Source organism: Symphalangus syndactylus, chromosome 4, assembly GCF_028878055.3.
Source record: "Symphalangus syndactylus isolate Jambi chromosome 4, NHGRI_mSymSyn1-v2.1_pri, whole genome shotgun sequence".
NCBI classification, from domain to species: domain Eukaryota; kingdom Metazoa; phylum Chordata; class Mammalia; order Primates; family Hylobatidae; genus Symphalangus; species Symphalangus syndactylus.
Window position 1 is genome coordinate 112,776,443 of NC_072426.2, and position 24,741 is coordinate 112,801,183.

Sequence of the window (24,741 nt, forward strand, 5' to 3'; positions counted from 1 at the left end):
CCCAATTATAATTATATCTAACGTATTCTCATAAGAAGAGTACAAGCCAATGACCAGATTGGTTTTTTGATACTCAGAAAGAGAGTTAACTAATTTAATCACTAGGGTGACAGAGCGAGACTCAGTCTCAAAAAAAAAAAGTTTACAACATAGATGGGTGTGGTGGTACATGCCTGTAGTCCCAGCTACTCCGGAGGCTGAGGTGGGAGAACTGCTTGAGCCAAGGAGCAGTGAGCTGAGATCTTGCCACTGCACTCCAGCCTGGGTGACAGAGTGAGACCCTGACTCAAAAAAAAAAAAAAAAAAAAGTCACACACAGTGGTTCACAGCACTTTGGGAGGCGGAGGCAGAAGGATTGCTTGTGCTGGGGAGTTCAAGTCCAGCCTGGCAAACATGGCAAAACCTCATCTGTTTCTTTTTCAGAAAGAAAAAAAAGAGGCACATTAGATACGAAATGTAAAAAATAAAGTAAAAAAAATAAAGGATATAAAATGTGCTCAGCCAGTTGGAGGAGGCAGTGCTAGATTCTGACTTCGAGCCTAAGGTGAAGCTCAAGGCTCTCCTGCTACACTCTGCTGCCTTTCAGTGTGGCACATGGCGGGATTCATTGTATCCCACCATCTCTTATTAGATGGTAAGATCCAGGGGAAGCTTATCATGCTCTCTAGGTTGAATGTGGCCATACCAGCTGGGATAGAAAAGAACTGTGAGATAAATAGTGCCATTTCTCCAGATTATTTTCCTTAGTTAAAAGCTCATGCCTTTCAAGTTGAAAGGAATTTCTATCTACTCAACTGCTCCTGTGGCTTTCCATTTTGATGGCAAATTCTTTTCAAATCTTGATGAAGCATTCTCCAAGAGAGGACATACCCTCAAGTTGTCAAATTCACTCCATAGCAGACTGTTTCTTCCAAGCCCCAGATAAATTTAACACACCTTTGCTATGGAAGACTCTGTAAGGCTCAGCCAATAGTTTCCTAACTATTAATCATACTGATCATAAGGCTGCCCTTGAGCACATCCTTGAAATTTTTCTTCGTTTGGTTGGAAAAACAAGAATTTAGGGCCAGAGATAACTCGGCTTATCTTAGATGACCTCCATCTAACTGTGATTATTGACAAAGATTATATTAGTCTTGAAAACATTATTATAAAGGTCCTCTACTGGCAACATTAATTATACTTTCAAGGCTTAAGAGCTATATAAATAAAAGAAATTTTCAAAGTCTGAGTGGTTTCTTGGATTTCACAGAAATATCAGCTAAGTTTTTCTGAGCACTCAATTCTTAGGCTATTGCCTATATGTTTTGAGAGAAAAATACTGACACACACTTAAACAATTTAGAGGAGCAACTAGGAGGACAAATTGGTAAACAGTTAAGAAAGTCCTGATAAGCATATTTTTCATGGTTTAAACTACTTAAAGTGAGGGAGAAAAGATAATCAAGATGGTCAATTCTCAACTTTTTTTTTTTTTTTTTTGAGATGGAGTCTCGCTCTATCACCCAGGCTGGAGTGCAATGGTGCGATCTTGGCTCACTGCAACCTCTGCCTCCTGGTTCAAGCGATGTTCCTGCCTCGGCCTCCCTAGTAACTGGGACTACAGGTGCGTGCCAGCACACCTGGCTAATTTTTGTATTTTTAATAGAGACGGGGTTTCACCACGTTGACCAGATTGGTCTCAAACTCCTGACCTTGTGATCTGCCCACCTTGGCCTCCCAAAGTGCTGGTATTACAGGCGTGAGCCACTGTGCCCAGCCTGACTACTCTTGAAAGTCATTCAGTACTATCCCCGTCTATTAACTATCTCTTCTGTCACAAAATAAACATCAGATTTCCTAACACTTCTGTATTATTTTCCTAAGGATACAAACTTGGATGGTTTAAAACAATTTATTCTCTAACAGTTTTCTGGAGGATAGAAGTCTCAAATGAAGACGTTGGCAGGGCCATTCCCTCTCTGAAACCTGTAGGGGATATAAACTAAAAATAAAATCCTGAGCTCCCTGCCAACTGAATAGACCTCCTCTTGGCCAAGGGGACCCCAGAAAAATCTTAAAAACCGAGTTCCTGGCCATGATGGGATGGGAGGTCAGACAACTCTTGTTACACCTGCTCCCTTTTGCACTTTAGATACAATAACTGGCCAGCATAAATGTTAAAATAGAGATCCTAAAACTGACGGAATAGACTTTGTGGCAATAAGATACCAAATTATAAATGGAAGTTTAAGGCCATGCTAGGCAAGGGTTAAGTCACTCACTCCTACACTTAAAGAATAAACTATTTCTAACTGCCACAGGTTTTTCTTTTTCTCTAGCAGCTAAATAAGCACTGGCCTCCAGATAAGGAATATTAAAACAATTGTCATTCATCACTAGACACTAACTGACCCTGTTCCACAAGCCATAGCTACAGCTTTGATTGGACGAGAGACTGATTTCAGTAACTTTCTCCTGATAAGACCACTGGGCTAGGCCGGGCGCGGTGGCTCACGCCTGTAATCCCAGCACTTTGGGAGGCCGAGGCGGGCGGATCACGAGGTCAGGAGATCGAGACCATCCTGGCTAACACGGTGAAACCCCGTCTCTACTAAAAATACAAAAAATTAGCCGGGCGAGGTGGCGGGCGCCTGTAGGCCCAGCTACGCAGGAGGCTGAGGCAGGAGAATGGCATGAACCCCGGGGGGTGGAGCCTGCAGTGAGCCGAGATCGCGCCACTGCACTCCAGCCTGGGTGAAAGAGCGAGACTCCGTCTCAAAAAAAAAAAAAAAAAAGACCACTGGGCTGGTGTGGTGGCTCATGCCTGTAATCCCAGCACTTTGGGAGGCCAAGGCAGGAGGATCACTTGAGCCCAAGAGTTCAAGCCCAGCCTGGGCAAGATGTTGAGACTCCATCTCTATTAAAAAAAAAAAAAAAAAAAGAAAATTGGCTGGGTGTGGTAGCACCCACCTGTATCACTTGAGCCCAGGGGTTCAAGGATGCAATGACCTGATTGTGCCACTGCACTGCAAGGCCATGTTTCTTTGGGGAGGAAAAAAAAAAAGACCACCTACCAGGGACTGGCTCTGGCCTATTTACAGATGCTGAACACTTGAGTCCTTCATATCCTAAAAAGATCTTTTGACATATAGGGCCTAATTATAATACATTTAAATGTTAAGTCTCTACTCCAAAGCGAACATAAGTTGTATGTTACATGCATGTTTGGTCAATATGCATGCATATTGTAAGTTGTATGTTACATGCATGTTTGGTCAATATGCATGCATCAGGACTAATATCATTTGGCTCTGTGTTCCCACTCAAATCTCATGTTGAACTGTAATTTCCAATGTTGGGGAAGGGACCTGGTGGGAGGTGATCGGATCATGGGGATGGGTTCCCCCCTTGCTGTTCTCATGATAGTGAGTTTTCACAAGATCTGGATATTTGAAAGTGTGTAGAACTTTTCCCTTCGCTCACCCTCTCTCTCTCTCCTGCTGGCCATGTGAAGAAGTGCTTGCTTCCCCTTTGCCTTCCACCATAATTGTTAAGTTTCCTGAGGCTTCTCTGAAGCAGAAGCCTGTACAGCCTGCAAAACCATGAGCAGATTAAACCTCTTTTCTTTATAAATCACCCAGTCACAGGTAGCTCTTTTTTTTTTTTTTTTAAGACAGAATTTCACTCTTGTTGCCCAGGCTGAAGTGCAATGGCGTGATCTCAGCTCACTGCAACCTCCACCTCCCAGGTTCAAGTGATTCTCCTGCCTCAGCCTCCCAAGTAGTTGGGATTACAGGCATGCTTCACCATGTCCGGCTAATTCTGTATTTTTAGTAGAGACAGGGTTTCTCCATGTTGGTCAGGCTGGTCTTGAACTCCCAACCTCAGGTGATCCACCTGCCTAGGCCTCCCAAAGTGCTGGGATTATAGGTGTGAGCTACCATGCCTGACCAACAGGTAGCTCTTTATAGCAATGTGAGAACAGGCTAAAACAAGGACCTTTGTGAATATTCATAGCTCCTCCTGTAACCTGTTGAATATGAATGCTTAGCCAACTGTTCAGCATAAAGCTTCTACCCCAATCCCTTCTCCTCCAAAGTGCCTGTCTCTGGGCTCTGCTGGAGGCTATACTTTCCAGTCTTTAGGATGGCCACCTTGTAGGCTGTAATCCTTTACAAGAAATAAAGTTTCCATTTCCAAACTTGTAGATCTTGTGATTTTTAAGTTAATGGAGAATCCTTCTTTGCCTTTTCTAGCTTCTGTTGTTTGCCGGCAATCCCTGGCTGTAGATTCATCCAGTCTCTGCCTCTGTCATCACATGGCCATCTTCTCCTATGTGTCTCTTCTCTTAAATATACTAGTCATACTGGATTAAGGGTCCACTCTACTCCAGTATGAACTCATCTTAACTAATTACATCTGCAATGACTCTATTTTCAATTAAGTCCACTTTTTGAGGTACTACGGGTTGGGATCTTAACATATCTTTTTTGGGGAAACAATTCAACCCACAACTTCTTATATCAGAAACTTGGTTTATATAGCCTGTTTTTCCAAGGCAACTTAATAATTTCAAGTGTGACTACCTAAATCTTGAAGAAAGGTCTACCCGATTTTTATTATTAAACTATTTGACTATACTTCACATATTTTTTTGTCTGCATCTTTCTTTATGTGGGAACTTTTTTTTTTTGAGATGGAGTCTTGCTATGTTGCCCAGGCTGGAGTGCAGTGGTGTAATCTTGGATCACTGCAACCTCCGCCTCCTGGGTTCAAGCAATTCTTCTGCCTCAGCCTCCTGAATAGCTGGGATTACAGGTGAGTACCACCATGCCTGGCTAAATTTTTGTATTTTTAGTATAGACTGTGTATTTTTAGTATTCTTAGTATTCATATATAATATTTTTAGTATAATATTTTTCGTATTCACCGTGTTAGCCAGGATGGTCTTGATCTCCTGACCTCGTGATCCACCTGTCTCGGCCTCCCAAAGTGCTGGGATTACCGGCGTGAGCCACTGCGCCTGGCCTGGAAACAATTTTACTACTGAAAGAATCATCCCTTGACCACAGGCAGCTCTAAATTCCTTTGGGGAAAAATCAGAATGCTTCTTGCTCAGTCCAGCTACTCTCTTGAATTGAGAAGTAACTCAGGAACCATTTGCTGTGGATTTCTCTTTACAATGTGGATTGAGGAAGAGAAGGTCCATGTGCCAAGAAGATAAGGCAGACTCACAGATAGCTGAGTCAAGAGCAAGAATCTTAATGACATTTGGGTCCCAGGCTTCAATTGTTCCTGGGCTCAGGTCCACTCTTATTCTTGGGGTCTGTGAGTCACTCTATCCTCATTTTTTTTTTTTTTTTTTGAGACGGAGTCTCGCTCTGTCGCCCAGGGTGGAGTGCAACGGCTCAATCTCGGCTCACTGCAACCTCCACCTCCTAGGTTCAAACTATTTTCATGTCTCAGCCTCCCAAGTAGCTGGCATTACAGGTGCCGGCCACCACGCCCGCCTAATTTTTGTATTTTTAGTAGAGATGGGTTTTGTCGCGTTGGTCAGGTTGGCCTCGAACTCCTGACCTCAGGTGATCCACCTGCTTCAGTTTCCCAAAGTGCTGGGATTACAGGTATAAGCCACTGCACCCGGCCTATCTTCACAATTTTTTTAAAAAAAACATAGGTTTCAATTATTTAATTTAGGAAGCATTTTTACCAGCGCCACTATGTGGCACAACTCTAAATGGTGCTGTTCAGTACAGCAGCCACCAGCTCCATCTAGCTAGTTAAATTAATTAAAGTTAGGCTGGAGCGGTGGTTCAGGTCTGTTCATCCTAGCACTTTCAGAGGCCGAGGCGGGAGGACGGCTTGAGCCCAGGAGTGTGAGAACCAGCCTGGGCAAGATAGTGAGACCTTGTCTCTTTACAAAACATTTTTTCTTAAATATATTAACAAATAAATATTTAAAATTAATTAAGGCCAGACATGGTGGTTCACACCTGTAATCCCAGCACTTTGGGAGGCTGAGGCAGGCGGATCACCTGAGGTCAGGAGTTCGAGACTAGCCTGGTCAACGTGATGGAACCCTGTCTCTACTAAAAATGCAAAAATTAGCTGGGCGTGGTGGTGGGTGCCTGTAATCCTAGCTACTCAGGAGGCTGAGGTAGAATTGCTTGAACCCAGGAGATGGAGGTTGCAGTGAGCTGAGATCACACCACTGCACTCTAGCCTGGGTGACAGAGCAAGACTCTGTCTCCAGGAAAAAAAAATTAATTAAAATTAAATACTAAGCATTCAGTCACACTAATCACATTCCAAATGCTTAATAGCCCCAAGAGGCTAGTGGCTACTGTACTGGACAGCACAGACAGAACATTCCCATCATTGGAAAGTTATTTTGGACAGCCCTGGTCCTCCATGAATGGCTCCCTGGAGTTAAAGGGGCATAATCAAGAGGAAGGTCCATCATCAGTTGTGCGAAGACAAGGAAAAGAGAAAAAAAAAAAAAGGCTGGGCGCGGTGGCTCACGCCTGTGATCCCAGCACTTTGGGAGGCCGAGGCGGGTGGATCACGAGGTCAGGAGATTGAGACCATCCTGGCTAACACGGTGAAACCCCGTCTCTACTAAAAATGCAAAAAATTAGCCGGGCGTGGTGGCGGGCGCCTGTAGCCCCAGCTACTCGGGAGGCTGAGGCAGGAGAATGGTGTGAACCTGGGAGGCAGAGGTTGCAGTGAGCCGAGACTGCGCCACTGCACTCCAGCCTGGGCGACAGAGTGATACACTGTCTCAAAAAAAAAAAAAAAGAAAAAAAAAAGAGGAAGGTCCATACAACACAAAGTAGCTATATTCTCAAAGCCCAATGTACACTAAGTTCTATTTATTAAAGGTGTACTTTATTTCCACCTACTAAGGCTGTAAGTTTCCAAAACTTCAAGTGTCTTAGTTTTCTGTTCCATTTAGAGATGTGAATTTTTAAGTGTTTTAGTGAAAAGTGCTTGAACTCTTATTCTGTTACTATGTGACAAATCATATTAGCTTCATATTGTTGCTATAACAAACCTATTTATTGTAACAACACAAATGTATTATCTTACAGTTTTGTAGGTGAGAAATCTGACAAAGGTGGGCTAAAATCAAGGTGTTAGCAGGGCTGTGTTCCTTTTTGCAGGCTCTAGGTGGGAATTCGTTTTCTTGACATACCTTGGCTGTTAGCTTCATCTTCAAAGAAGCAATGGCAAAGAAAACTCTTTTCTCACTCACATCACATCACTCTGACACATTCTTGTGCCTCCTTCTCCCACTTATAGGGACCTTGTGATTACATTGGGCCCAAGTACATAATTCAAGATAAATGTTTAAATTATAAATTAATGAAGTGGCAACTGAAACAAGTTTTAAGTGCACAAGAAAGGGCTTTGCCGGAATGGTGGCTCACATCTATAACCCCAGAACTTTGGGAGGCAGAGGCAGGCAGATTGCTTGAGCCCAGGAGTTTGGGACCAGCCTGGGCATCATAGCAAGACCCCACATCTACAAAAACTTTTAAAAATTGCCGTGCACGGTGGCTCACTCCTGTAATCCCTACACTTTGGGAGGCTGAGGCGGGCAGATCACGAGGTCAGGAGTTCGAGACCAGCCTGACCAACATGGTAAAACCTCATCTCTACTAAAAATAAAAAAAATTAGATGGGTGTGGTGGCACACACCTGTAATCCCAGCTACTCATGAGGCTAAAGCAAGAGAATCACTCGAACCCTGGAGGCGGAGGTTGCAGTGGGCCGAGACTGTGCCACTGCACTCCAGCTTGGGCAACAGGGCAAGACTCTGTCTAAACAACAACAACAAAACAAAATTAGCCAGATCTGGACTGGCCTGTAGTCCCAGCTACTTGGGAGGCTGAGATGAGAGGATCATTGAGCCCAGGAGATTGAGGCGGCAGTGAGCTGTGATTGTAACACTACAGTCCAGCCTGGGCAAGAGGAGATCCAGTCTCAAAAAAAAAAAAAAAAAAAAAAAGGAAAAGGGCTTTCCTGATGGTCAAATGTACAGTTCACCCTTGAACAACATGACTTTGAACTACACAGGTCTTTATGCATGAATCCACTTATAAAGAATTTTCTTCTCTCTCTTCCACCCAAGACAGAAAGACCAACTCTTTCTCTTCTTCCTCGGCCTACTCAGTGTGAAGACATGAGGATGAAGATCTTTATGATGATCTACTTCCACTTAATGAATTGTATGTTCTCTTCCTTAAGGAGTGCAGTGGTTTCTTGGCTCAGTGCAACCTGCTTCCCAGGCTCAAGAGATTCTCTTGTCTCAGCCCCACAAGTAGCTGGGACTACAGGCATCATCCACCATGCCTGGCTAATTTTTGTATTTATTTTTTTGTAGACATGGGATTTTGCCATGTTGCCAGGCTGGTCTCGAACTGAACTCAAGTGATCTGCCCACCTTGGTGTCCCAAAGTGCTACGATTACAAGCTTCAGTCACCATGCCTGGCCCTTTAAGGTTTTTTTAAAAAACATTGTTTTCTCTAACTCACTTTTTTGTAAGAATACAGTATATAGGCTGGGTGTGGTGGCTCACGCCTGTAATTCCAGTACTTTGGGAGGCCAAGGCGGGCGGATCACAAGGTCAGGAGTTCAAGAACAGATTGGCGAACATGGTGAAACCCCATTTCTACTGAAAATACAAAAATTAGCTGGGCATGGTGGTGCATGCCTGTAATCCCAGCTACTGGGGAGGCTGGTGGGAGAATGGTTTGAACCCAGGAGGCGGAGGTTGCAGTGAGCCAAGATTATGCTAATATACTCCAGTCTGGGTGACAGAGAAAGCCTCCATCTCAAAAAAAAAAAAAAAAAAAAAGAATACAGTATATAATACATACACATACAAAATATGTGTTAATCGACTGTTTATGTTATTGGTAAGGTTTCCAGTGAACAACAGGCTATTAATAGTTTTCTTTTTTCTTTCTTTTTTTTAAAGAGATGAGGTCTTGCTATGTGGCTAAGGCTGGAGTGCAGTGACTATTCACAGGCGTGATCCCTCTACTCATTAGCATGGGAGTTTTCACCTGCTCCGTTTCTGACCTGGGCCAGTTTACCCCTCTTTAGTCTGCAGAGGTTACTGCTGTCTTTTTGTTAGGCAACCTGGTATCCCCCGTTCCTGGGAGGTCACCATATGGATGTCAAAATTAGTGAGGACATCCGATCCGCATAGTGCACTATATCCTGAGCTCAAGAGATCCTCCTGCCTCAGGTTCCTGAGTATCTAGGACTACAGGCTCATACCACTGTACCTGGTAATAGTTAAGGTTTTGGGGAGTTGAAAGTTATGGTGCTCCTACTGAGGAAGTCAAATGTGTATTTGTCTACTAACCCTCCATCCTTTTTTTAAAAAATCAATAGTCGCTGGGCACGGCGGCTCACGCCTGTAATCCCAGCACTTTGGGAGGCTGAGGTGGAAGGATCACTTGAGTTTGAGAGTTGGAGACCAGCGTGGACAATATAGAGAGACCTCCTCTCTACTAAAAATATAAAAAAAATTTAGCTGGGCATGGTGGCACACATCTGTAGTCCCAGTTACTCCGGAGGTTGAGGTGAGAGAATCACTTGACCCTGGGAGTAAGCCCCTGTCTCAAAAAGAAGCCCCAAACAAACAAACAAAACCCTCCAAAAAAAACAATCAAGAGTTAGAGGTTTCTAGGCCGGGCGCGGTGGCTCACGCTTGTAATCCCAGCACTTTGGGAGGCCGAGGCGGGTGAATCACGAGGTCAGGAGATTGAGACCATGGTGAAACCCCGTCTCTACTAAAAATACAAATTAGCAGGGTGTGGTGGTGGGCGCCTGTAGTCCCAGCTACTTGGAGAGGCTGAGGCAGGAGAATGGCATGAACCTGGGAGGCGGAGCTTGCAGTGAGCCCAGATCGCGCCACTGCACTCCAGCCTGGGCGACAGAGCAAGACTCAGTCAAAAAAAAAAAAAGCTAAAGTTTGCTAAATCATAGGCTTAAAGTCACATTAGCAAAAAAAAGACAACAAATTTTGTGTTGCCATAAGTGTGTAAAAGTAGTCACCCAAATGAAAATCATTCAAATTAAAGGAGTCAGAAAAAACTCTGGTAACAGGATTCATCCTTCCTTTCTAACTTACCAAAATGACTCCTCTAGAGAAAACAATCTTTGTGATCCTGTTTTTTGAGTAATAAGGTAGTTCTGCCTTCCTGATACACTAAATAAATGTTCTGATCAGAAATTAAGAGGTGATAACAAGAGTAAATCCTTCAGCTCTGATTTTTTTTTTTTTTTAAGACAGTTTCACTCTTGTTGCCCAGGCTGGAGGAGTGCAATGGCACGATCTCGGCTCACCACAACCTCCGCTTCCCAGGTTCAAGTGATTCTCCTGCCTCAGCCTCCCAAGTAGCTGGGATTACAGGCATGTGCCACCATGCCCGGCTAATTTTTTTATTTTTAGTAGAGATGGGGTTTCTCCGTGTTCATCAGACTGATCTTGAACTCCCAACCTCAGGTGATCTGCCTGTCTCGGCCTCCCAAAGTGCTGGGATTACAGGCATTGAGCCACCGTGCCCAGCCAGCCCTGATTTTTGAATCTGTGTTCACACCAACTTTTCTTACCAATGTGTCCTTAATTACCACTGACCTTCTTATCAGGTGGTACCTTCCATACTGAAATACTTCTATTAATGTACCTTAGAATTGACATTTTCTACAAGTTGTCACAATATGCTTTATCTGAAGAATACAGAAGTATTTTTATTTCTTTTTATTTAATGATGCAAAATACAAATGCTGACTTGATATATATTCACATATAACTTTTTCCCTCACATTTACAACTCAACAGATGGTGAATCCAGAGGAACAGCTACAATCACTATATGGAGGATACCTATAATGAAGAAAAAAAAAACTGTAGCATTAATCAGCAGAAATAATATTAAAATTAAACTACTCTGAATTCACCTTAGAACATCAGAAAAAGTCTAGAAAAGACCCACAAAGAGTACCAATACCTTATTTTATTTAATTTTAACAAAAAATATTTTGCCTTAACTATGAAAGAATAGCAAAAGCCATCTGGTTTGTATTTAAATGCCTATTTCATTTTTACCTCTTTTTTTTTTTTCTGGTAGAGACAAAGTCACTATGTTGCCCAACCTCCTGGGCATATGCTATTCAACTGCCTTGGCTTCCCAAAGTACTGAGATTACAGGCATGAGCCACCAAGCCCAGCCTCATTTTATCTCTTGATTGGCTGATTAGAGTAGTGAAATGGGCAGGGTGCTAATAGAAAAAAGATAATAGCAAAAGATTTGGATAATCAACAGTAAAGAGCTCAGTTTCAGAGTTATAAAATATGGAAAACAAAGGATAGTCTGTGATCGCTATATTTATTATACAGCAGATATAAGTTACTTAATCAACCCAATTATGAAAGCTGAGATTTTTAAGTGACTTTTCACTTATAAAAGGATTAATATAGGATTTTTTTAAAAGGTTTTCAGAAATACACCATATATATATATATATATATACTGTATATGGTATACTTATATATATTTGATACATATCAATAGATGTATATATTATTTACTTATTTATTCATTCATTTATTTTTGAGACAGAGTCTTGCTCTGTTGCCCAGGCTGGCTGGAGTGCAGTAGCCCAATATTGGCTCAGTGCAACCTCCCAGCCTCCACCTCTTGGGTTAAAGCAATTATCATGCCTCAGCCTCCCAAGTAGCTGGGACTACAGGCACGCACCACCATGCCTAGCTATTTTTTGTGTATTTTTAGTACTGATGGGGTTTCACCACATTGGCCAGGCTGGTCTCTAACTCCTTGCCTCAAGTGATCCACTCGCCACGGCCTCTCAAAGTGTTAGGATTACAGGTGTGAGCCACTGCGCCCAGCCAGATGTATATATTTTATATATGTGTAATAAACTTTCTCTTTTAAATCACAGACCATGCAGAATACACTATCTTGTTCATAGCTAGGTTTTTACCAGGAACTGTCCAATTGTATATTAGTTGAGTTGACAATCATAATGAAACAGTCATGCAGAAAAAAATTTAAAAATTGATTGCCCTGGCCAGGAGCAGTGGCTCACGCCTGTAATCCCAGCACTTTGGGAGGCCGAGGCGGGCAGATCACGAGGTCAAGAGATGGAGACCATCCTGGCCAACATGGGAAAAGCCCGCCTCTACTAAAAATACAAAAATTAGCTGGGCGTGGTAGCGCGCGCCTGTAGTCCCAGCTACTTAAGAGGCTGAGAGGCAGGAGAATTGCTTGAACCTGGGAGGTGGAGGTTACAGTGAGCCAAGATTGTGCCACTGCACTCCAGCCTGGTGGCTCCGTCTCAAAAAAATAAAATAAAATAAAAAGAATCGATTGCCCTTATACATTCATCACTTCTACAAATATTAAACTCCTAAATGGACCAGATGAGCAAGTTGCTGAATAAATGATAATTAATAAAATAGGTTTCTGTTCTCATGGAATTCACACTCAAGTGTACAAGATACCAAACAGACATTAAGAAATACACACACAAAGAATAATAATTTGTCATAAGTGCTATGAAAGCAAAGTGTAAAGCACTATTAGATTTAAGAAAATAATATGATTTTGGTTTCATTCTTTTTTTTTTTTTTTTTTGAGAGGGAGCCTCACTCTGTCACCCAGGCCTAGGTGTCACTACAGGCGCCCGCCACAACACCCGGCTAATTTTTTAGTAGAGACGGTGTTTCACTGTGTTAGCCAGGATGGTCTCAATCTCCTGACCTCGTGATCCACCCGCCTCGGCCTCCCAAAGTGCTAGGATTACAGGCGTGAGCCACTGCGCCTGGCAGATTTTGGTTTCATTCTTAAACGTACCTTTCTTTGAACAGAGTCAAAGACTAATGATTAAAAATGATTATGCTAAAAGATTTTTGAGGCTAGCAAAGTGGCTCACACCTATAATTCCAACATTTTCAGAAGCTGAGGCGAGGAGTTTTGAGACTAGCCTGGCCAACAGGTCTGCAAACAAACAACAAACAAAAAAAACCCCAACCCCCCCCCAAAACGAAACCAACTGCTTGAGGCAAGGTATTACAAATTTATAAATTTGTCACAGACAGACATATGGTGCTAAAATGTATAAACCTAATACAAAACAAAAAACAAGCTTGTTTTTCAGTATTTAAAAAAGAGGTCAAGTTAATTTGCATAATCTATTCATCCAATAAACTTGTATACTTACTACATTAGTATTTCAAAAGTTTATTCCAGCCCATTTCTTCTTTTGTACTCTAAAATATCTTCATTGTGTTGTTTGATGAGCTACAAAGAGTTAAACAGTTAAAATTAGAAATGTAATCTTCCTGGCCGGGTGCGGTGGCTCATGCCTGTAATCCCAGCACTTTGGGAGGCCGAGGTGGGCGGATCACCTGAGATCGGGAGTTCGAGACCAGCCTGACCAACATGGAGAAACACCGTCTCTTGTAAAAATACAAAAAATTAGCCGGGCGTGGTGGCATATGCCTATAATCCCAGCTACTAGGGAGGCTGAGGCAGGAGAATCGCTTGAACCTGGGAGGCGGAGGTTGTGGTGAGCCGAGATCGTGCCATTGCACTCCAGTCTGGGCAACAAGAGTGAAACTCCTTCTCAAAAAAAAAAAAAAAAAAAAAAAAAGAAATGTAAATCTTCCTGGATACTTACATTTTGTAAAAGGAATAAGGATAGAAAAAATAAACAACTATTCTAGTTAGAAATAAAAGGCTAAGAGATCCAAAAGTTCAAAAACTAGGAATGGTATAAACTTGCTCACCACAATGTGACATACTAAATTTGAGAAGGGAGCCCTTAAATATTTATTTATTTATTTATTTATTTTGAGACGGAGTTTTGCTCCAGCCCAGGCTGGAGTGGAATGGCGTGATCTTGGCTCACTGCAACCTCCTTCTCCCGGGTTCAAGTGATTCTCCTGCCTCAACCTCCTGAATAGCTGGGATTACAGGCGCCCGCCACCACGCCTGGCTAATTTTTGTATCTTTAGTAGAGATGGGGTTTCACCATGTTGGCCAGGCTGGTCTCGAACTCTGAGCTCAGGTGATCCACCCGCCTCGGCCTCTCAAAGTGTTGAGATTACAGGCGTGAGCCACTGCACCTGGCCAAAAATTTAAATTAAACTACTGACAAAAAATTTTACCTCATTTGGTGGGTAATAAATGTAATGAAATGGCTTATCATGAAGGGGTAAATCAACATGATACAGCAGAACTTGGTTATTAAATGGGATCCAGGCTGGTTGGTGGGTGCGTGTTATGCTTCTAATCTTAGAAGTGGGATACCTTGATTGAATGACGGACCCCACCACAAAACTGTATGTGTATTAATTAGATGTCATGGAGGACAGTCACATTTTTAGAACCACTGTCTGACAGAATATGCAACTGGAAAAACGGCTTATATACGATGACATTCATGGCAATCAAAGATCCAAGTTCAATCTCTAGTGCTCTCAGCAGTAATTAAGCTTCTTATTAGAGAAAACCTTAAATTAAGAATGTATAAAATTCGTTATAAGCAACATTATTCAAAAAGATGAGTTACTATTAAGTTGTAAGTGACTCAAAATCTCTTACCCCCTTCCAAGTCAAAAATCTGAACCACTTTAACAAGAAAATTTAAAATAACTAAGAGCTGGGGGGACAGTGGAGGAAATCTCAAACCCATTAGATAAAAAACAAAATTTTAAATATTAATATAGCAGATACTTTAACTTTAAAAAGAAATTTTATCCCCACAGAAGCAGTATTTTACAGTGTTTTGTAGGATAGTGTGGCCTCTGAAGTCAGGAGAACTGGGTTCAGCAAACTAGTTTCTCCAAGTGTGTTTCTTATCTGTAACGGGTCAACAACAGTAGGTACCACGTAGTGTTGCTGAAATGATTAAACGCAAGTTTATGTGTAAAGCACGTGGTGTGAAATATTTTTATTTTTATTGAGACAGAGTCTCGCTGTGTCTTGGAGTGTGGTGGCATGATCTTGGCTCACTGCAAGCTCTGCCTCCCGGGTTCACGCCATTCTGCTGCCTCAGCCTCCTGAATAGCTGGCACTACAGGCGCCCTTCACTACACCTGACTAATTTTTTTTGTATTTTTGGTAGAGATGGGGTTTCACTGTGTTAGCCAGGATGGTCTCGATCTCTTGACCTCGTGATCTGCCCACCATGGCCTCCCAAAGTGCTGGGATTACAGGTGTGAGCCACCACGCCCGGCCTGAAAATTTTTTTAAAAAGGTTGCTACACACTATGTACAATTTCCAACAATGTATTTATACAAACATTGATTAAAACCTAATGGAAGTCTACTGGGATTTAATTTGTACAACTTGCACACTGCCGGTTTGTCCTTACAGCATGTGAAAAAGGTACCTTCATAAAACTCCAATTAGCCTCAATTCTCATGAAGAAATAAAGTATAATTACTATTGCCGGGCGCAGTGGCTCACGCCTGTAATCCTAACACTTTGGGAGGCCAAGGCGGGTAGATCACAAGGTCAGGAGACTGAGACCATCCTGGCTAATACGGTGAAACCCCGTCTCTACTAAAAATACAAAAACTAGCCGGGCGTGGTGGCGGGCGCCTGTAGTCCCAGCTACTTGGGAGGCTGAGGCAGGAGAATGGCGTGAACCCGCCAAGCGGAGCTTTCCGTGAGCCGAGAACACGCCACTGCACTCCAGCCTGGGAGACAGAGCGAGACGAGCGAGACTCTGTCTCAAAAAAAAAAAAAAAAAAAAGAAAGAAAGTATAATTACTATTTAGTAAAACTGCCATTCCTTACAAAACCATGTTAAGGAACAATAACAGAAATTTTAGTCCCATCATACTTTTTCAATGTTGCTGAAATCTTAATTTCTTTTTAGTCCTTGGGATTACTCTTATGGAGAAATATGTATCAGCGATTATATAAATATTCTACTGTTATGAGAGTTTCACTGCCATACAACATAAGAGCACCATTCAATCTCGCAATGTTATCTCATTCCCTTACCACGCTGGCGTAGTCTCACGACATCCGGGAGTAAAGTACTTACATAGACCCACAAGAAGACGGTGGTGCCCAAGGTGAACCCAACTTTCAGCCAGTCAGGTTTGGCATTCGGCGGCTCTCGCACGTAGAACTTTGATCGCGCTGAAGCTGAAAGGGCAAGAGGGTCTGTAAATTTGTAACTTACTGCCTTGTAGGGAAAAAACCCTAACAATTACGTGCGTATTATCGCATTTAATTTTCCCTTCAACTCCTCCATCTCCCACTTAAACAGCCAAGGAAATAGAGGTTCAGAAAGATCAAGTACCTCGCCCAGGGCCACTGGCGAGTTAGACAGGACGCACCTGTCCTGCCCGAGGCTTTCAGAGCCTCGTTTAAGGGGTTGCGGACCCTCAGACGACTCGGGAGTGGTCATGTAGGAGGCGCCCCGGGGAGGATGTCTCTTCTCCCGGTTTACGGGACCTAACGTACAGAGCTGGGGAAGGCAAGGACCCAAAGTCCATTTACAAAGGCCAAGAGTGGTCAGGTTGCACTTGGGTAAGTGCTAGAGGCGGGTGATGGGGAAGTCCTGCGTAGGGAACAGGCGTGGGCTGGGCCTTGGGTCGTCGGCCGGCGAAGGTCACTGCAGGACGAACCCGGGCCGCTGCCGCCTCCTGCACCCGTGGGCTGGGTCCGCCTTAGGAGGGGTAATCTGAGGGTCGAGTCGGCCTGCACGAGGAGGATACTCACGGCCGCTCGGGAGCCTGGCGGGGGCCAGCAGCCTGGAGAGGGGACGCAGCAAGGCGGACGGCGCCATCTTGCGTGGCCCAGCTCAGTCTTTCCGAGTTGGCAACAGAACCAGCGCCACCTGGCGGCCGGAAGTGCGGGACTCGCAGGCTCTGCAGCAGAGCTCAGTGGGGGCGTCAACGTGAATCCAGCACGGCAAGGTTCTCTAGCACCTCGGCCTCAGCCTTCTGTCTATAAAGTGGAATTAGGAAGAAAGTAATTAAAAGAAAAAAGAATTTACCTATTCTCTGTCCTCTGGGGGTTTTTCACCCCATCTCTACGGCTATTCATCAAGAGGTTTATTAAAATTTTCCTACATGAGCCAGAAAAAAGAAGTGTCGTGCCGAATAAGAACTAGCACTTGGATTGAATTCTGTGGTCCAGGCACGGTGCATTAATGTATCATATTGTTTACATTTATTGTCTTATTTCATCTTCACAACGAGCACATATCATGCCGTGGTTATAAGCCTCAATTTACAGATGAAGCTTAAAGAAGACAGCTACTCATCCAAGGTGAAATATTATATTTTATAGTTGAAAAGATCTCTTAACACTTACCATTTACACCACGATCATACTGAAGCCTCACAAACCTGTGAAGTAGAATTAGTGCCTTAGGTAGGCTTAAGATCACATAGATGGAAGAGGTGGGATACAGTTTGAGGTCTTCTGACTCCAGATCTAGTGATCCTCGTTAGTCCACCTAACAGACTTGGACCACCCTAGACCATAAGCTGTAGAATCAGCGTTCAAAGCCATTCTGCTCACCACTTTTTAGCTCTATGATTTCTAGGCAAATTACTTAACCTCTCTATACCTAAGTTTTACATCTGTAACATAAAACCTATAGGGTTGTTGAGAAGCTTAAACAAGTGTCTGGTAGTAGTAAACTATTTGGTTTTGCCTATTAAAGACATTATTCTGAGGAATAGGTTTTATCTTGCACAGTTGAGCCAGATCTTTGTACATTCAATTCAGTTCAATCTGATGTCTAAAGACCAGTAAAAATGTTTATAGGTAACAGACAATACATTTTGACCCTTTAAAACTAATCCTTTAAACTTTGTTATTAATTTTAAAACCAAAATAAATGTTAGCAAATCTCCTATATTCTCTTTAGCAATGTTATTTTAAGATCTTTTTTTAACCAAAAATTATTGACCAAAAAGTCAATTAATTGCACTGTGTTTTCTGGCTCATTTTAACATGCAAATGGTGGCTAAATGGATTGCTAAATTGTGAGTCACTTTAGTTTGTAACCTAGTTTGAACTTCCTGGACTCATGCTCAAGTAAGTAAACTACCCAATGAATGTGCTGAGACAGTTGTTGGTTCTCAACTTATTGTCCACTCAGCAACCTGTCAGTTGTATATCCTTTCTACACCATCCGTTGGAAGCTTGTCCTGACGAAGCTTTTGCTAGTATCCAACAAGTTGAAACAGATGCTACCTTTAGTCAGAGTATACAGAACCAGTAAGCAAATTACTAATTTCAGTACTGCTATTGAGAAGGACTGCTTTGTTCTTTTTCAGAGCTTTGGCCCTTGTATCCTTTTACTAGTGTGTATTTTGGGAAAGTGATGAAGTATAAGCACATTTTTCTCAGCATATTAGAGTTGATGGGAACTGTACACTTGGAGTACTCAGCTGTATGTGAAACTCCATCTTGAAAAGAATCCTGATTAAGTAATTCCAGCTAGGAACTAATATCTATAATATTTTGTTAGAAGTTGCTTCATAACATTCATGTAAGCATCTTCAGAATTTGAACACTAAAATCTTATTAATGATCCAAGTGAAAAGAGAGAGGATTTGAGTTAGCAGCCAGAAAAGCAAAGTTTCAGTCCAAGATTTTTCCACTGGGAAAAAATCCCATCTCCCAAGGAAGGTAAAAAAAAGAGCAAGAATTGAAAAACAGTATAAAATGCAAAAAACAAAACAAAACAAAAAAACCCATTTTTTTTATTGATATAGCATTCATGAGAATACTATGAATCAAACTTAGGACTTGGGCCAGTCACAGTGGTTCAGGCCTCTAATCCTAGCACTTTGTGAGAACAAGGTAAATGGACTGCTTGAGTCCAGGAGGTCAAGACTGGCCTGTGCAACATGGGTAGATAACTATCTCTACAAAATGATTGTTTAAAAAATTAGCTGGGTGTGATGGTGCATGTCTGTGGTTCCGGCTACTCGGGAGGCTGAGGTAGGAAGATCGCTTGGACCTGGGAGGTGAGGCTACAGTAAGCCAAGACTGTGCCACTGCACTCCAGCCTCGGTGACACAGTGAGACCCTGTCATAAAAACAAAACAAAACAAAACAAAAGAAACAACAACCTCCCACCTCCCCACACACCAAGATGTATCTATAAGTTTTTATTTTTTAAGACTCAGCAGCTGGGCGCCCTGGCTCACGCCTGTAATCCCAGCACTTAGGGAGGCCGAGGCGGGCGATCACCTGAGGTCGGGAGTTCAAGGTCAGCCTGACCAACATGGAGAAACCCTGTCTCTACTAAAAATACAAAATTAGCTGGGCATGGTGGTGCATGCCTGTAATCCCAGCTACTCGGGAGGCTGAGGCAGGAAAATCGCTTGAACCCAGGAGGCAGAGTTGTGGTGAGCTGAGATTGCGCCATTGCACTCTAGCCTGGGCGACAAGAGCGAAACTTTGTCTCAAAAAAAAAAAAAAAAAAAAAAAGATTCAGCAGCAGGCCGGTGTTGAGGATCACATCTATAATCCCAGCACTTTGGGAGGCTGAGGTGGGTGGATTGCCTAAGCCCAGGAGTTCAAGAGTAGCCTGGGTAACATTGAGAAATCCTGTCTATACACACATAAAAAAAAACCCAGAAGCAATAGCAAATTGTTAACATTTGTTAAATCTGGGTGACAAATACGTGAATTTCTTTTACATTGTTTCTTTTTTTTTTTTGGAACAAGGTCTCAGCTCTGTTGCCCAGGCTGGAGAGCAGAGGTGTCATCACAGCTCACTGCAGTCTTGACCTCTGGGGCCGAAGGCATCTTCCCACCTAAGCCCACAAAGTAGCTGGGACTACAGGCTCACAGCACCATACCTGGCAAATTTTAAAATTTTTTTGTAGAGACGGGGTCTCACTATGTTGCCCAAGTTGGTCTCAAACTTCTGGGCTCAAGCAATCTTCCTGCCTCAGCCTCCCAAAGTGTCGGGATTATAGGCATGAGGCATTATGCCTGGCCTATTTTTTTTTTTTTTTTTTTTTTTGAGATGGAGTCTCACTCTGTTGTCCAGGCTGGAGTGCAGTGGTGTGATCTTGGCTCACTGCAACCTCCACCTCCCAGGTTCAACCGATTATCCTGCCTCAGCCTCCTGAGTAGCTGGAGTTACAGGCGTGCATCACCACACCCGGCTAATTTTTGTATTTTTAGTAGAGATGGGGTTTCACCATGTTGGTCAGGCTGGTCTTGAACTCCTGACCTTGTGATCCGCCCGCCTCAGACTCCCAAAGTGCTGGGATTGCAGGCGTGAGCCACCATGACCAGCCTTTTTTTTTTTTTTTTTTAAATAAGATCCAAATACTTAATAAGATGTAACAGTCTCAATAGAGAACATCTTACATATATGGAGAAATTTCACTCAACATATCCCTTTTGTGGAATTAAAGTTTGCAAGGTAAATTATTTTATTTCTTTCTTTTTGGTTAATATTTTTTAGAGTTGGCATTTGGAACATAGTGACCTGCAAGCACATGGGGTAAGATGAATTAACTATCAGCAGCAGCTTTGGCGGCGGCAGCATATAGCCTTGGATATATTAACTTTCTGAAAGCATGGCTGTTACTTACGGTATAACTCAAATGGGATCTCTATTTGTAAAATTGTGGTGATCAGAGTAAATATATATATTTTTATTCAATTCAGGCTACTGTGTAGACAGACTGTTATCTGTAGGTGCATTTTAACTAGCGAATGAATCAGTTAAATGTTGAATCAGACTAGTATTTGCCGAGCCTTTAAAATTGCCATTTCTTTGTCATCACCCAAAAAGAATGTAACATTTGCCAAACTCTATTTCTGGCTCATCTAATCAGGTACTCAGGTTCTGGTGGAAGCTACCGATTGTTTCAAAGGCCAGAAATTTTCTTCCTCTGAAAGAAAATACAATATTCTTTACAGGAGAAATTTAGAGAACTATAGCAAATAGTATTGCTGTAGGGATTTTTGGATATGAAGCCAGAGATTTGGAAATCCAAGCTAAAATTATCAATTGCATTTAGACTATTTTTCTGTCTTTCAATAGTTCAGACAGTTGAAAGACCTCTTGGGGCAGTGAATTTTGCAGGTTATTACTAAATAACAGCTTAAAAATGAATTATAAGCTTGCTCTTAGTTTTATAAAGTTAAGGTTAAAATACTGGCCATATTTCAAACTGAAACATAGTTTCCTGTATATATGATTTTCTCAAACTTTTGAAGAGAGATCACAGAATTTAAGGAAACTCCAGGATTTGACTGTTAAAAACCTTATTTATGACCCCGGTGAAGGGAGAGGACAATCAATATAGCAGCTAGAAAACCCAAGTTTATATTGGGAAACATATTTCTCAACTCACACCTTTCAGGGACAGTTAAGAGAAGTTTGAAAATTAAAATATCTTTGTAAATAAATTTAAAAGAGTAAAAAACATGTACATAACATATTGTTTAATAATTCATGATGCAAAGAATGCTACAGAGTGAAATCAGGATTTGGAAAGAGGTAATCAAAAACCAAAGGTTAAAAGTGGCTCATATAACTTGAAAATTTTTAGATCAGTGGAATGCCACTTTGAAAAAGTTTTACTGCCAGCTGTTAATGAAGTGACTTACATTTTTGGAAGGAGTCCTATTCGGTACGTAGTCTGACCTCGCCTACTCGAGTAGTTCTCTCTAGTATCCCTGCCAGTCTTTGGCTTCTAAGATCTGAGAATTTCTGGGGATGGGGAGTTCGAGTCACAATATTAAGCACTAGTTTGAAGCCAGCTCCAGGGTAGTCTGTTTTTAAGTCTCCACTACTCCACTCCAAGGTGACTCATAAGGTCGGTCCGTCAACTCTGCATTATATGGCCTCAACAACGAAATTAAAACACATACTTTAACCTCCAGAGGCTCCTTTGGCAGTGCAAATATGTCACTTCGGATCTGGCTAACTACCTTTCCAGGCTGACCTTAAGCAACATTCACCAAATTACCGATACGACAGCCAGGCCCATTTCATCGGTCAAGCTCTTTCACGATTTTCAGACTCTGTTAAGCCCTTTCCTCCCCAGGGCTATTAACAAGTCTCCACTGCGGTGAAGCTTTTTTCATTTTCCACTCCGCCTCTGCTCCTTAAATTAGGTATTTCGTCCATAATCAACTACAGCGCTTCTCAAACACCTACACCTGTATTTAGCACTTTGGGCTCAAACGATGATCACACACTGTGCGAGACTCTTTCCAAGGAATGAAAGGTCAATCTAGCAGGAAGGCGCCAGAGAGGCTGTTTTTGATGAGGAGGCGGTCTGAACCGTACTTGCCTAGCCTCCCGTAGCTCTGCGGGCGCTTCGAGGGCACCACGCACTGAAATGATGGGCGGGGCCTGCCCCGACCCTCCCGGCCTCCACAGAGGGCCAGCCTCCAGGTTTCCCGGCAAGCTCCGAAACCCAGAGGAGGTGGGGAAAGGAGGTCACCGCGCCTGCGTGTTAGGAAGCGTGACCCGGGTGGGAAAGCCCTCCGCGTCCGCCATTTTGGCTGCCTCTGTCGGTCTGTTCAGTTACCACGTGAACCGCCGACGGAGACCCGTAGTGGGGGAGGCGGCGGCAGCGTTAAGTGAGAAAGGAAAAAAGACAACGAGGAAAAAGGAGGTGTCCGGGTAGGGCAACGCGGCGACACCCAAGGCCTGGTGGTGGCGGCGGATCGGGATATTCAAGGCTGAAGCAGCTACGGAACGGCAGCGGCGGCGGTCGGACAAACTGACTGACCGAGCCGGGTGGTGGCGGGAGCAGCGGGAGCAGCCGGAACGATGCCGGCCGTGAGCCTCCCGCCCAAGGAGAATGCGCTCTTCAAGCGGATCTTGGTAAGTGTGAGGCTCCGGGCAAGCAGTGGGGAGGATTTAGCCGGTAACCGGGCCTGTCACCCCTAACCTCGGCCCGGCGGGCACTGAGCCACTCCCGCCTGGGACCCCGCCTTCATAGTCCTCGTCAGGCCGAATGCATTGCTTTGCTCCCTCTCTGTGGTTCCTACTATGGCCCGCGCGCCAGGGACCACAGGCTTCTTCCTTCCATCCCCACGCTTAAGGCCCTGGTTCCGGACTAGGCCCCGACCTCCCGGCTTCTGGACTGCTGGTTCTCATTCTCCCCGATCCGGGGGAGAAGAGGCCCGGCCTTTGGCGGGCAAGTGGGCGACACCGGCAGGAGTCGCGGCCCAGTTGGTGTGGGAACCCTGCTGGCAGGCCGTGGTGGCACCCTTGGAAGGAACAGGTGGTGCGGATGCAGCAGGCTCATTCATTGCCTAAACGCGGTTCTCCCTCCATCATCTGTCCCTCCCTCTTCCTCTCTTGGGATTCACCTGTCTCCGCCCGGCCCGGGGTCACCGAATGACCTGAGAGGAGGGAAAGAAGGAGTTCAGAGAAGGAAAGAAAGCTTTTCAAACGACTACCTCCTTGTAGTCAGTTGCATACTGGAGTCTTCAGCTCCTCTGCCTCCCTTGTTCTCTGGTTTCTGGAGTAGGGATGAGGCATTTATTTCTTAGTTTCCTAGCGGGAAACAGCCCCACCCCGTCACTCTTCTCGGGAGGTGGGGCCCAGTGCGAGGGGGCGGTTCGGTAGGAAGTAAAAAGTTGAGTCTTCAGTTGAAACGTTCCAGACCTAGACTTTTCTTATACACTGAAGTATATTAACACATGCAAAAACTTACCAGAGAAAAGACATATGAGAACTTTTGAGATGGATTTTGTTGACGCTAGCTCAGACTTATTCCCTACATTTCAAATGTGTGCAGTTTGCATTTTTTTAAACCATAAATGCATTGATGTTTGTAGGGACTGTTTACATTGTAAAATGTGTCGTGTAGCCTTGGAGCTATAATTAACACATTGTAGCACATTTTTTGTTTGGCATTTAGTATGTGGGTTGCCCCTTTCACGCAAACGTTTCCTTATGATAGAATTAACTGTGTTTACCAAATTTAAGACTTTTAAGATTTGGGATGTGTGTGTGAAACTGTTAGCCTTTTCCCCCGCAGTTATAATTTATTTCACCTGTTTGAAAAGTAGAACAACTCTGGGGATTCAGTTTTTCTAGAAATAAATAATCATCCATTTGAACTAACTTTGATTTTACAAAAGTGTCCATATGCCCTACAGGTTTAGTGAATTCATTTTGAAAAACATTAGAAAGTCACAAAAAGTGTCGCAAAACTGTTACCCTGAAATTCTTACTGGAATTTTGTTTTGTTTTCTTTTAAAACTAAGAGTGTAGGTGGAGCTGTAAAATAGTTTTAGGAAAAAAGTTACTTTTAAACGCTTAAAAAGACTAATTGGTGTGCAGCTAGAACTATAACATAAGTTTAAAATAGCAATTTATCTTTAACTTCTTCTTCACAATTCTTTATTTTGAAAAAAAAAATGAAACTGAAAAGTTGAGAGAACAAGGAACACTCATAAACCTTTACTTAAACACTTGATATTTTGCCATATATGCTTTCTTTCTCCCTGTGTATATGTATATATATGCATTTGTATAAAAGTAAGTTGTAGACGTAAAACTTATCTCTAGGCTGGGCACGGTGTCTCATGCCTGTAATCCCAGCATTTTGGGAGGCTGAGGCAGATGGATCACTTGAGGTCAGGAGTTCGAGACCAGGCTGGCCAACTTAGTGAAATCCTGTCTCTACTAAAAACACAAAAATTAGTCAGGCGTGGTGGTGTGCGCCTGTAGTCCCAGCTAC

General features: G+C 43.1%; 2 protein-coding genes across 6 annotated transcripts in view; one reads left to right on the forward strand and one right to left on the reverse strand.

Annotated features, from left to right (window-relative positions):
* Positions 1 to 10,745: 10,745 nt before the first annotated feature.
* On the reverse strand, positions 10,746 to 23,595 carry NDUFC1 (NADH:ubiquinone oxidoreductase subunit C1). Of its 4 annotated transcripts, XM_055275950.2 has the most exons (6): positions 23,453 to 23,591; positions 17,363 to 17,397; positions 16,766 to 16,993; positions 16,083 to 16,186; positions 13,244 to 13,323; positions 10,746 to 10,886 (listed from the first exon to the last, which is right to left on the reverse strand). In XM_055275950.2, exons 3-5 carry the CDS (start codon positions 16,830 to 16,832, stop codon positions 13,264 to 13,266), a joined length of 231 nt encoding a protein of 76 aa, XP_055131925.1. In that variant the 5' UTR covers positions 16,833 to 16,993; positions 17,363 to 17,397; positions 23,453 to 23,591; the 3' UTR covers positions 10,746 to 10,886; positions 13,244 to 13,263. The 4 variants fall into 4 exon arrangements, with proteins under 4 accessions (XP_055131925.1, XP_063494279.1, XP_055131926.1 ...); XM_063638209.1 differs by lacking the exon at positions 17,363 to 17,397 and having other exon boundaries at positions 13,247 to 13,323; positions 23,453 to 23,595; XM_055275951.2 differs by lacking the exon at positions 17,363 to 17,397 and having other exon boundaries at positions 23,453 to 23,594.
* NAA15 (N-alpha-acetyltransferase 15, NatA auxiliary subunit) overlaps positions 22,402 to 24,741 on the forward strand; it is an 89,582-nt gene continuing 87,242 nt past the window's right edge. Inside the window, exon 1 of one of the 2 annotated variants that reach the window (XM_055275932.2) lies at positions 22,402 to 22,871. In XM_055275932.2, the coding sequence (XP_055131907.1) occupies positions 22,818 to 22,871 (54 nt within the window). In that variant the 5' untranslated portion in view covers positions 22,402 to 22,817. The remainder of the gene's footprint in view (positions 22,872 to 24,741) is intronic. The other variant, XM_055275933.2, reaches the window with a different exon arrangement.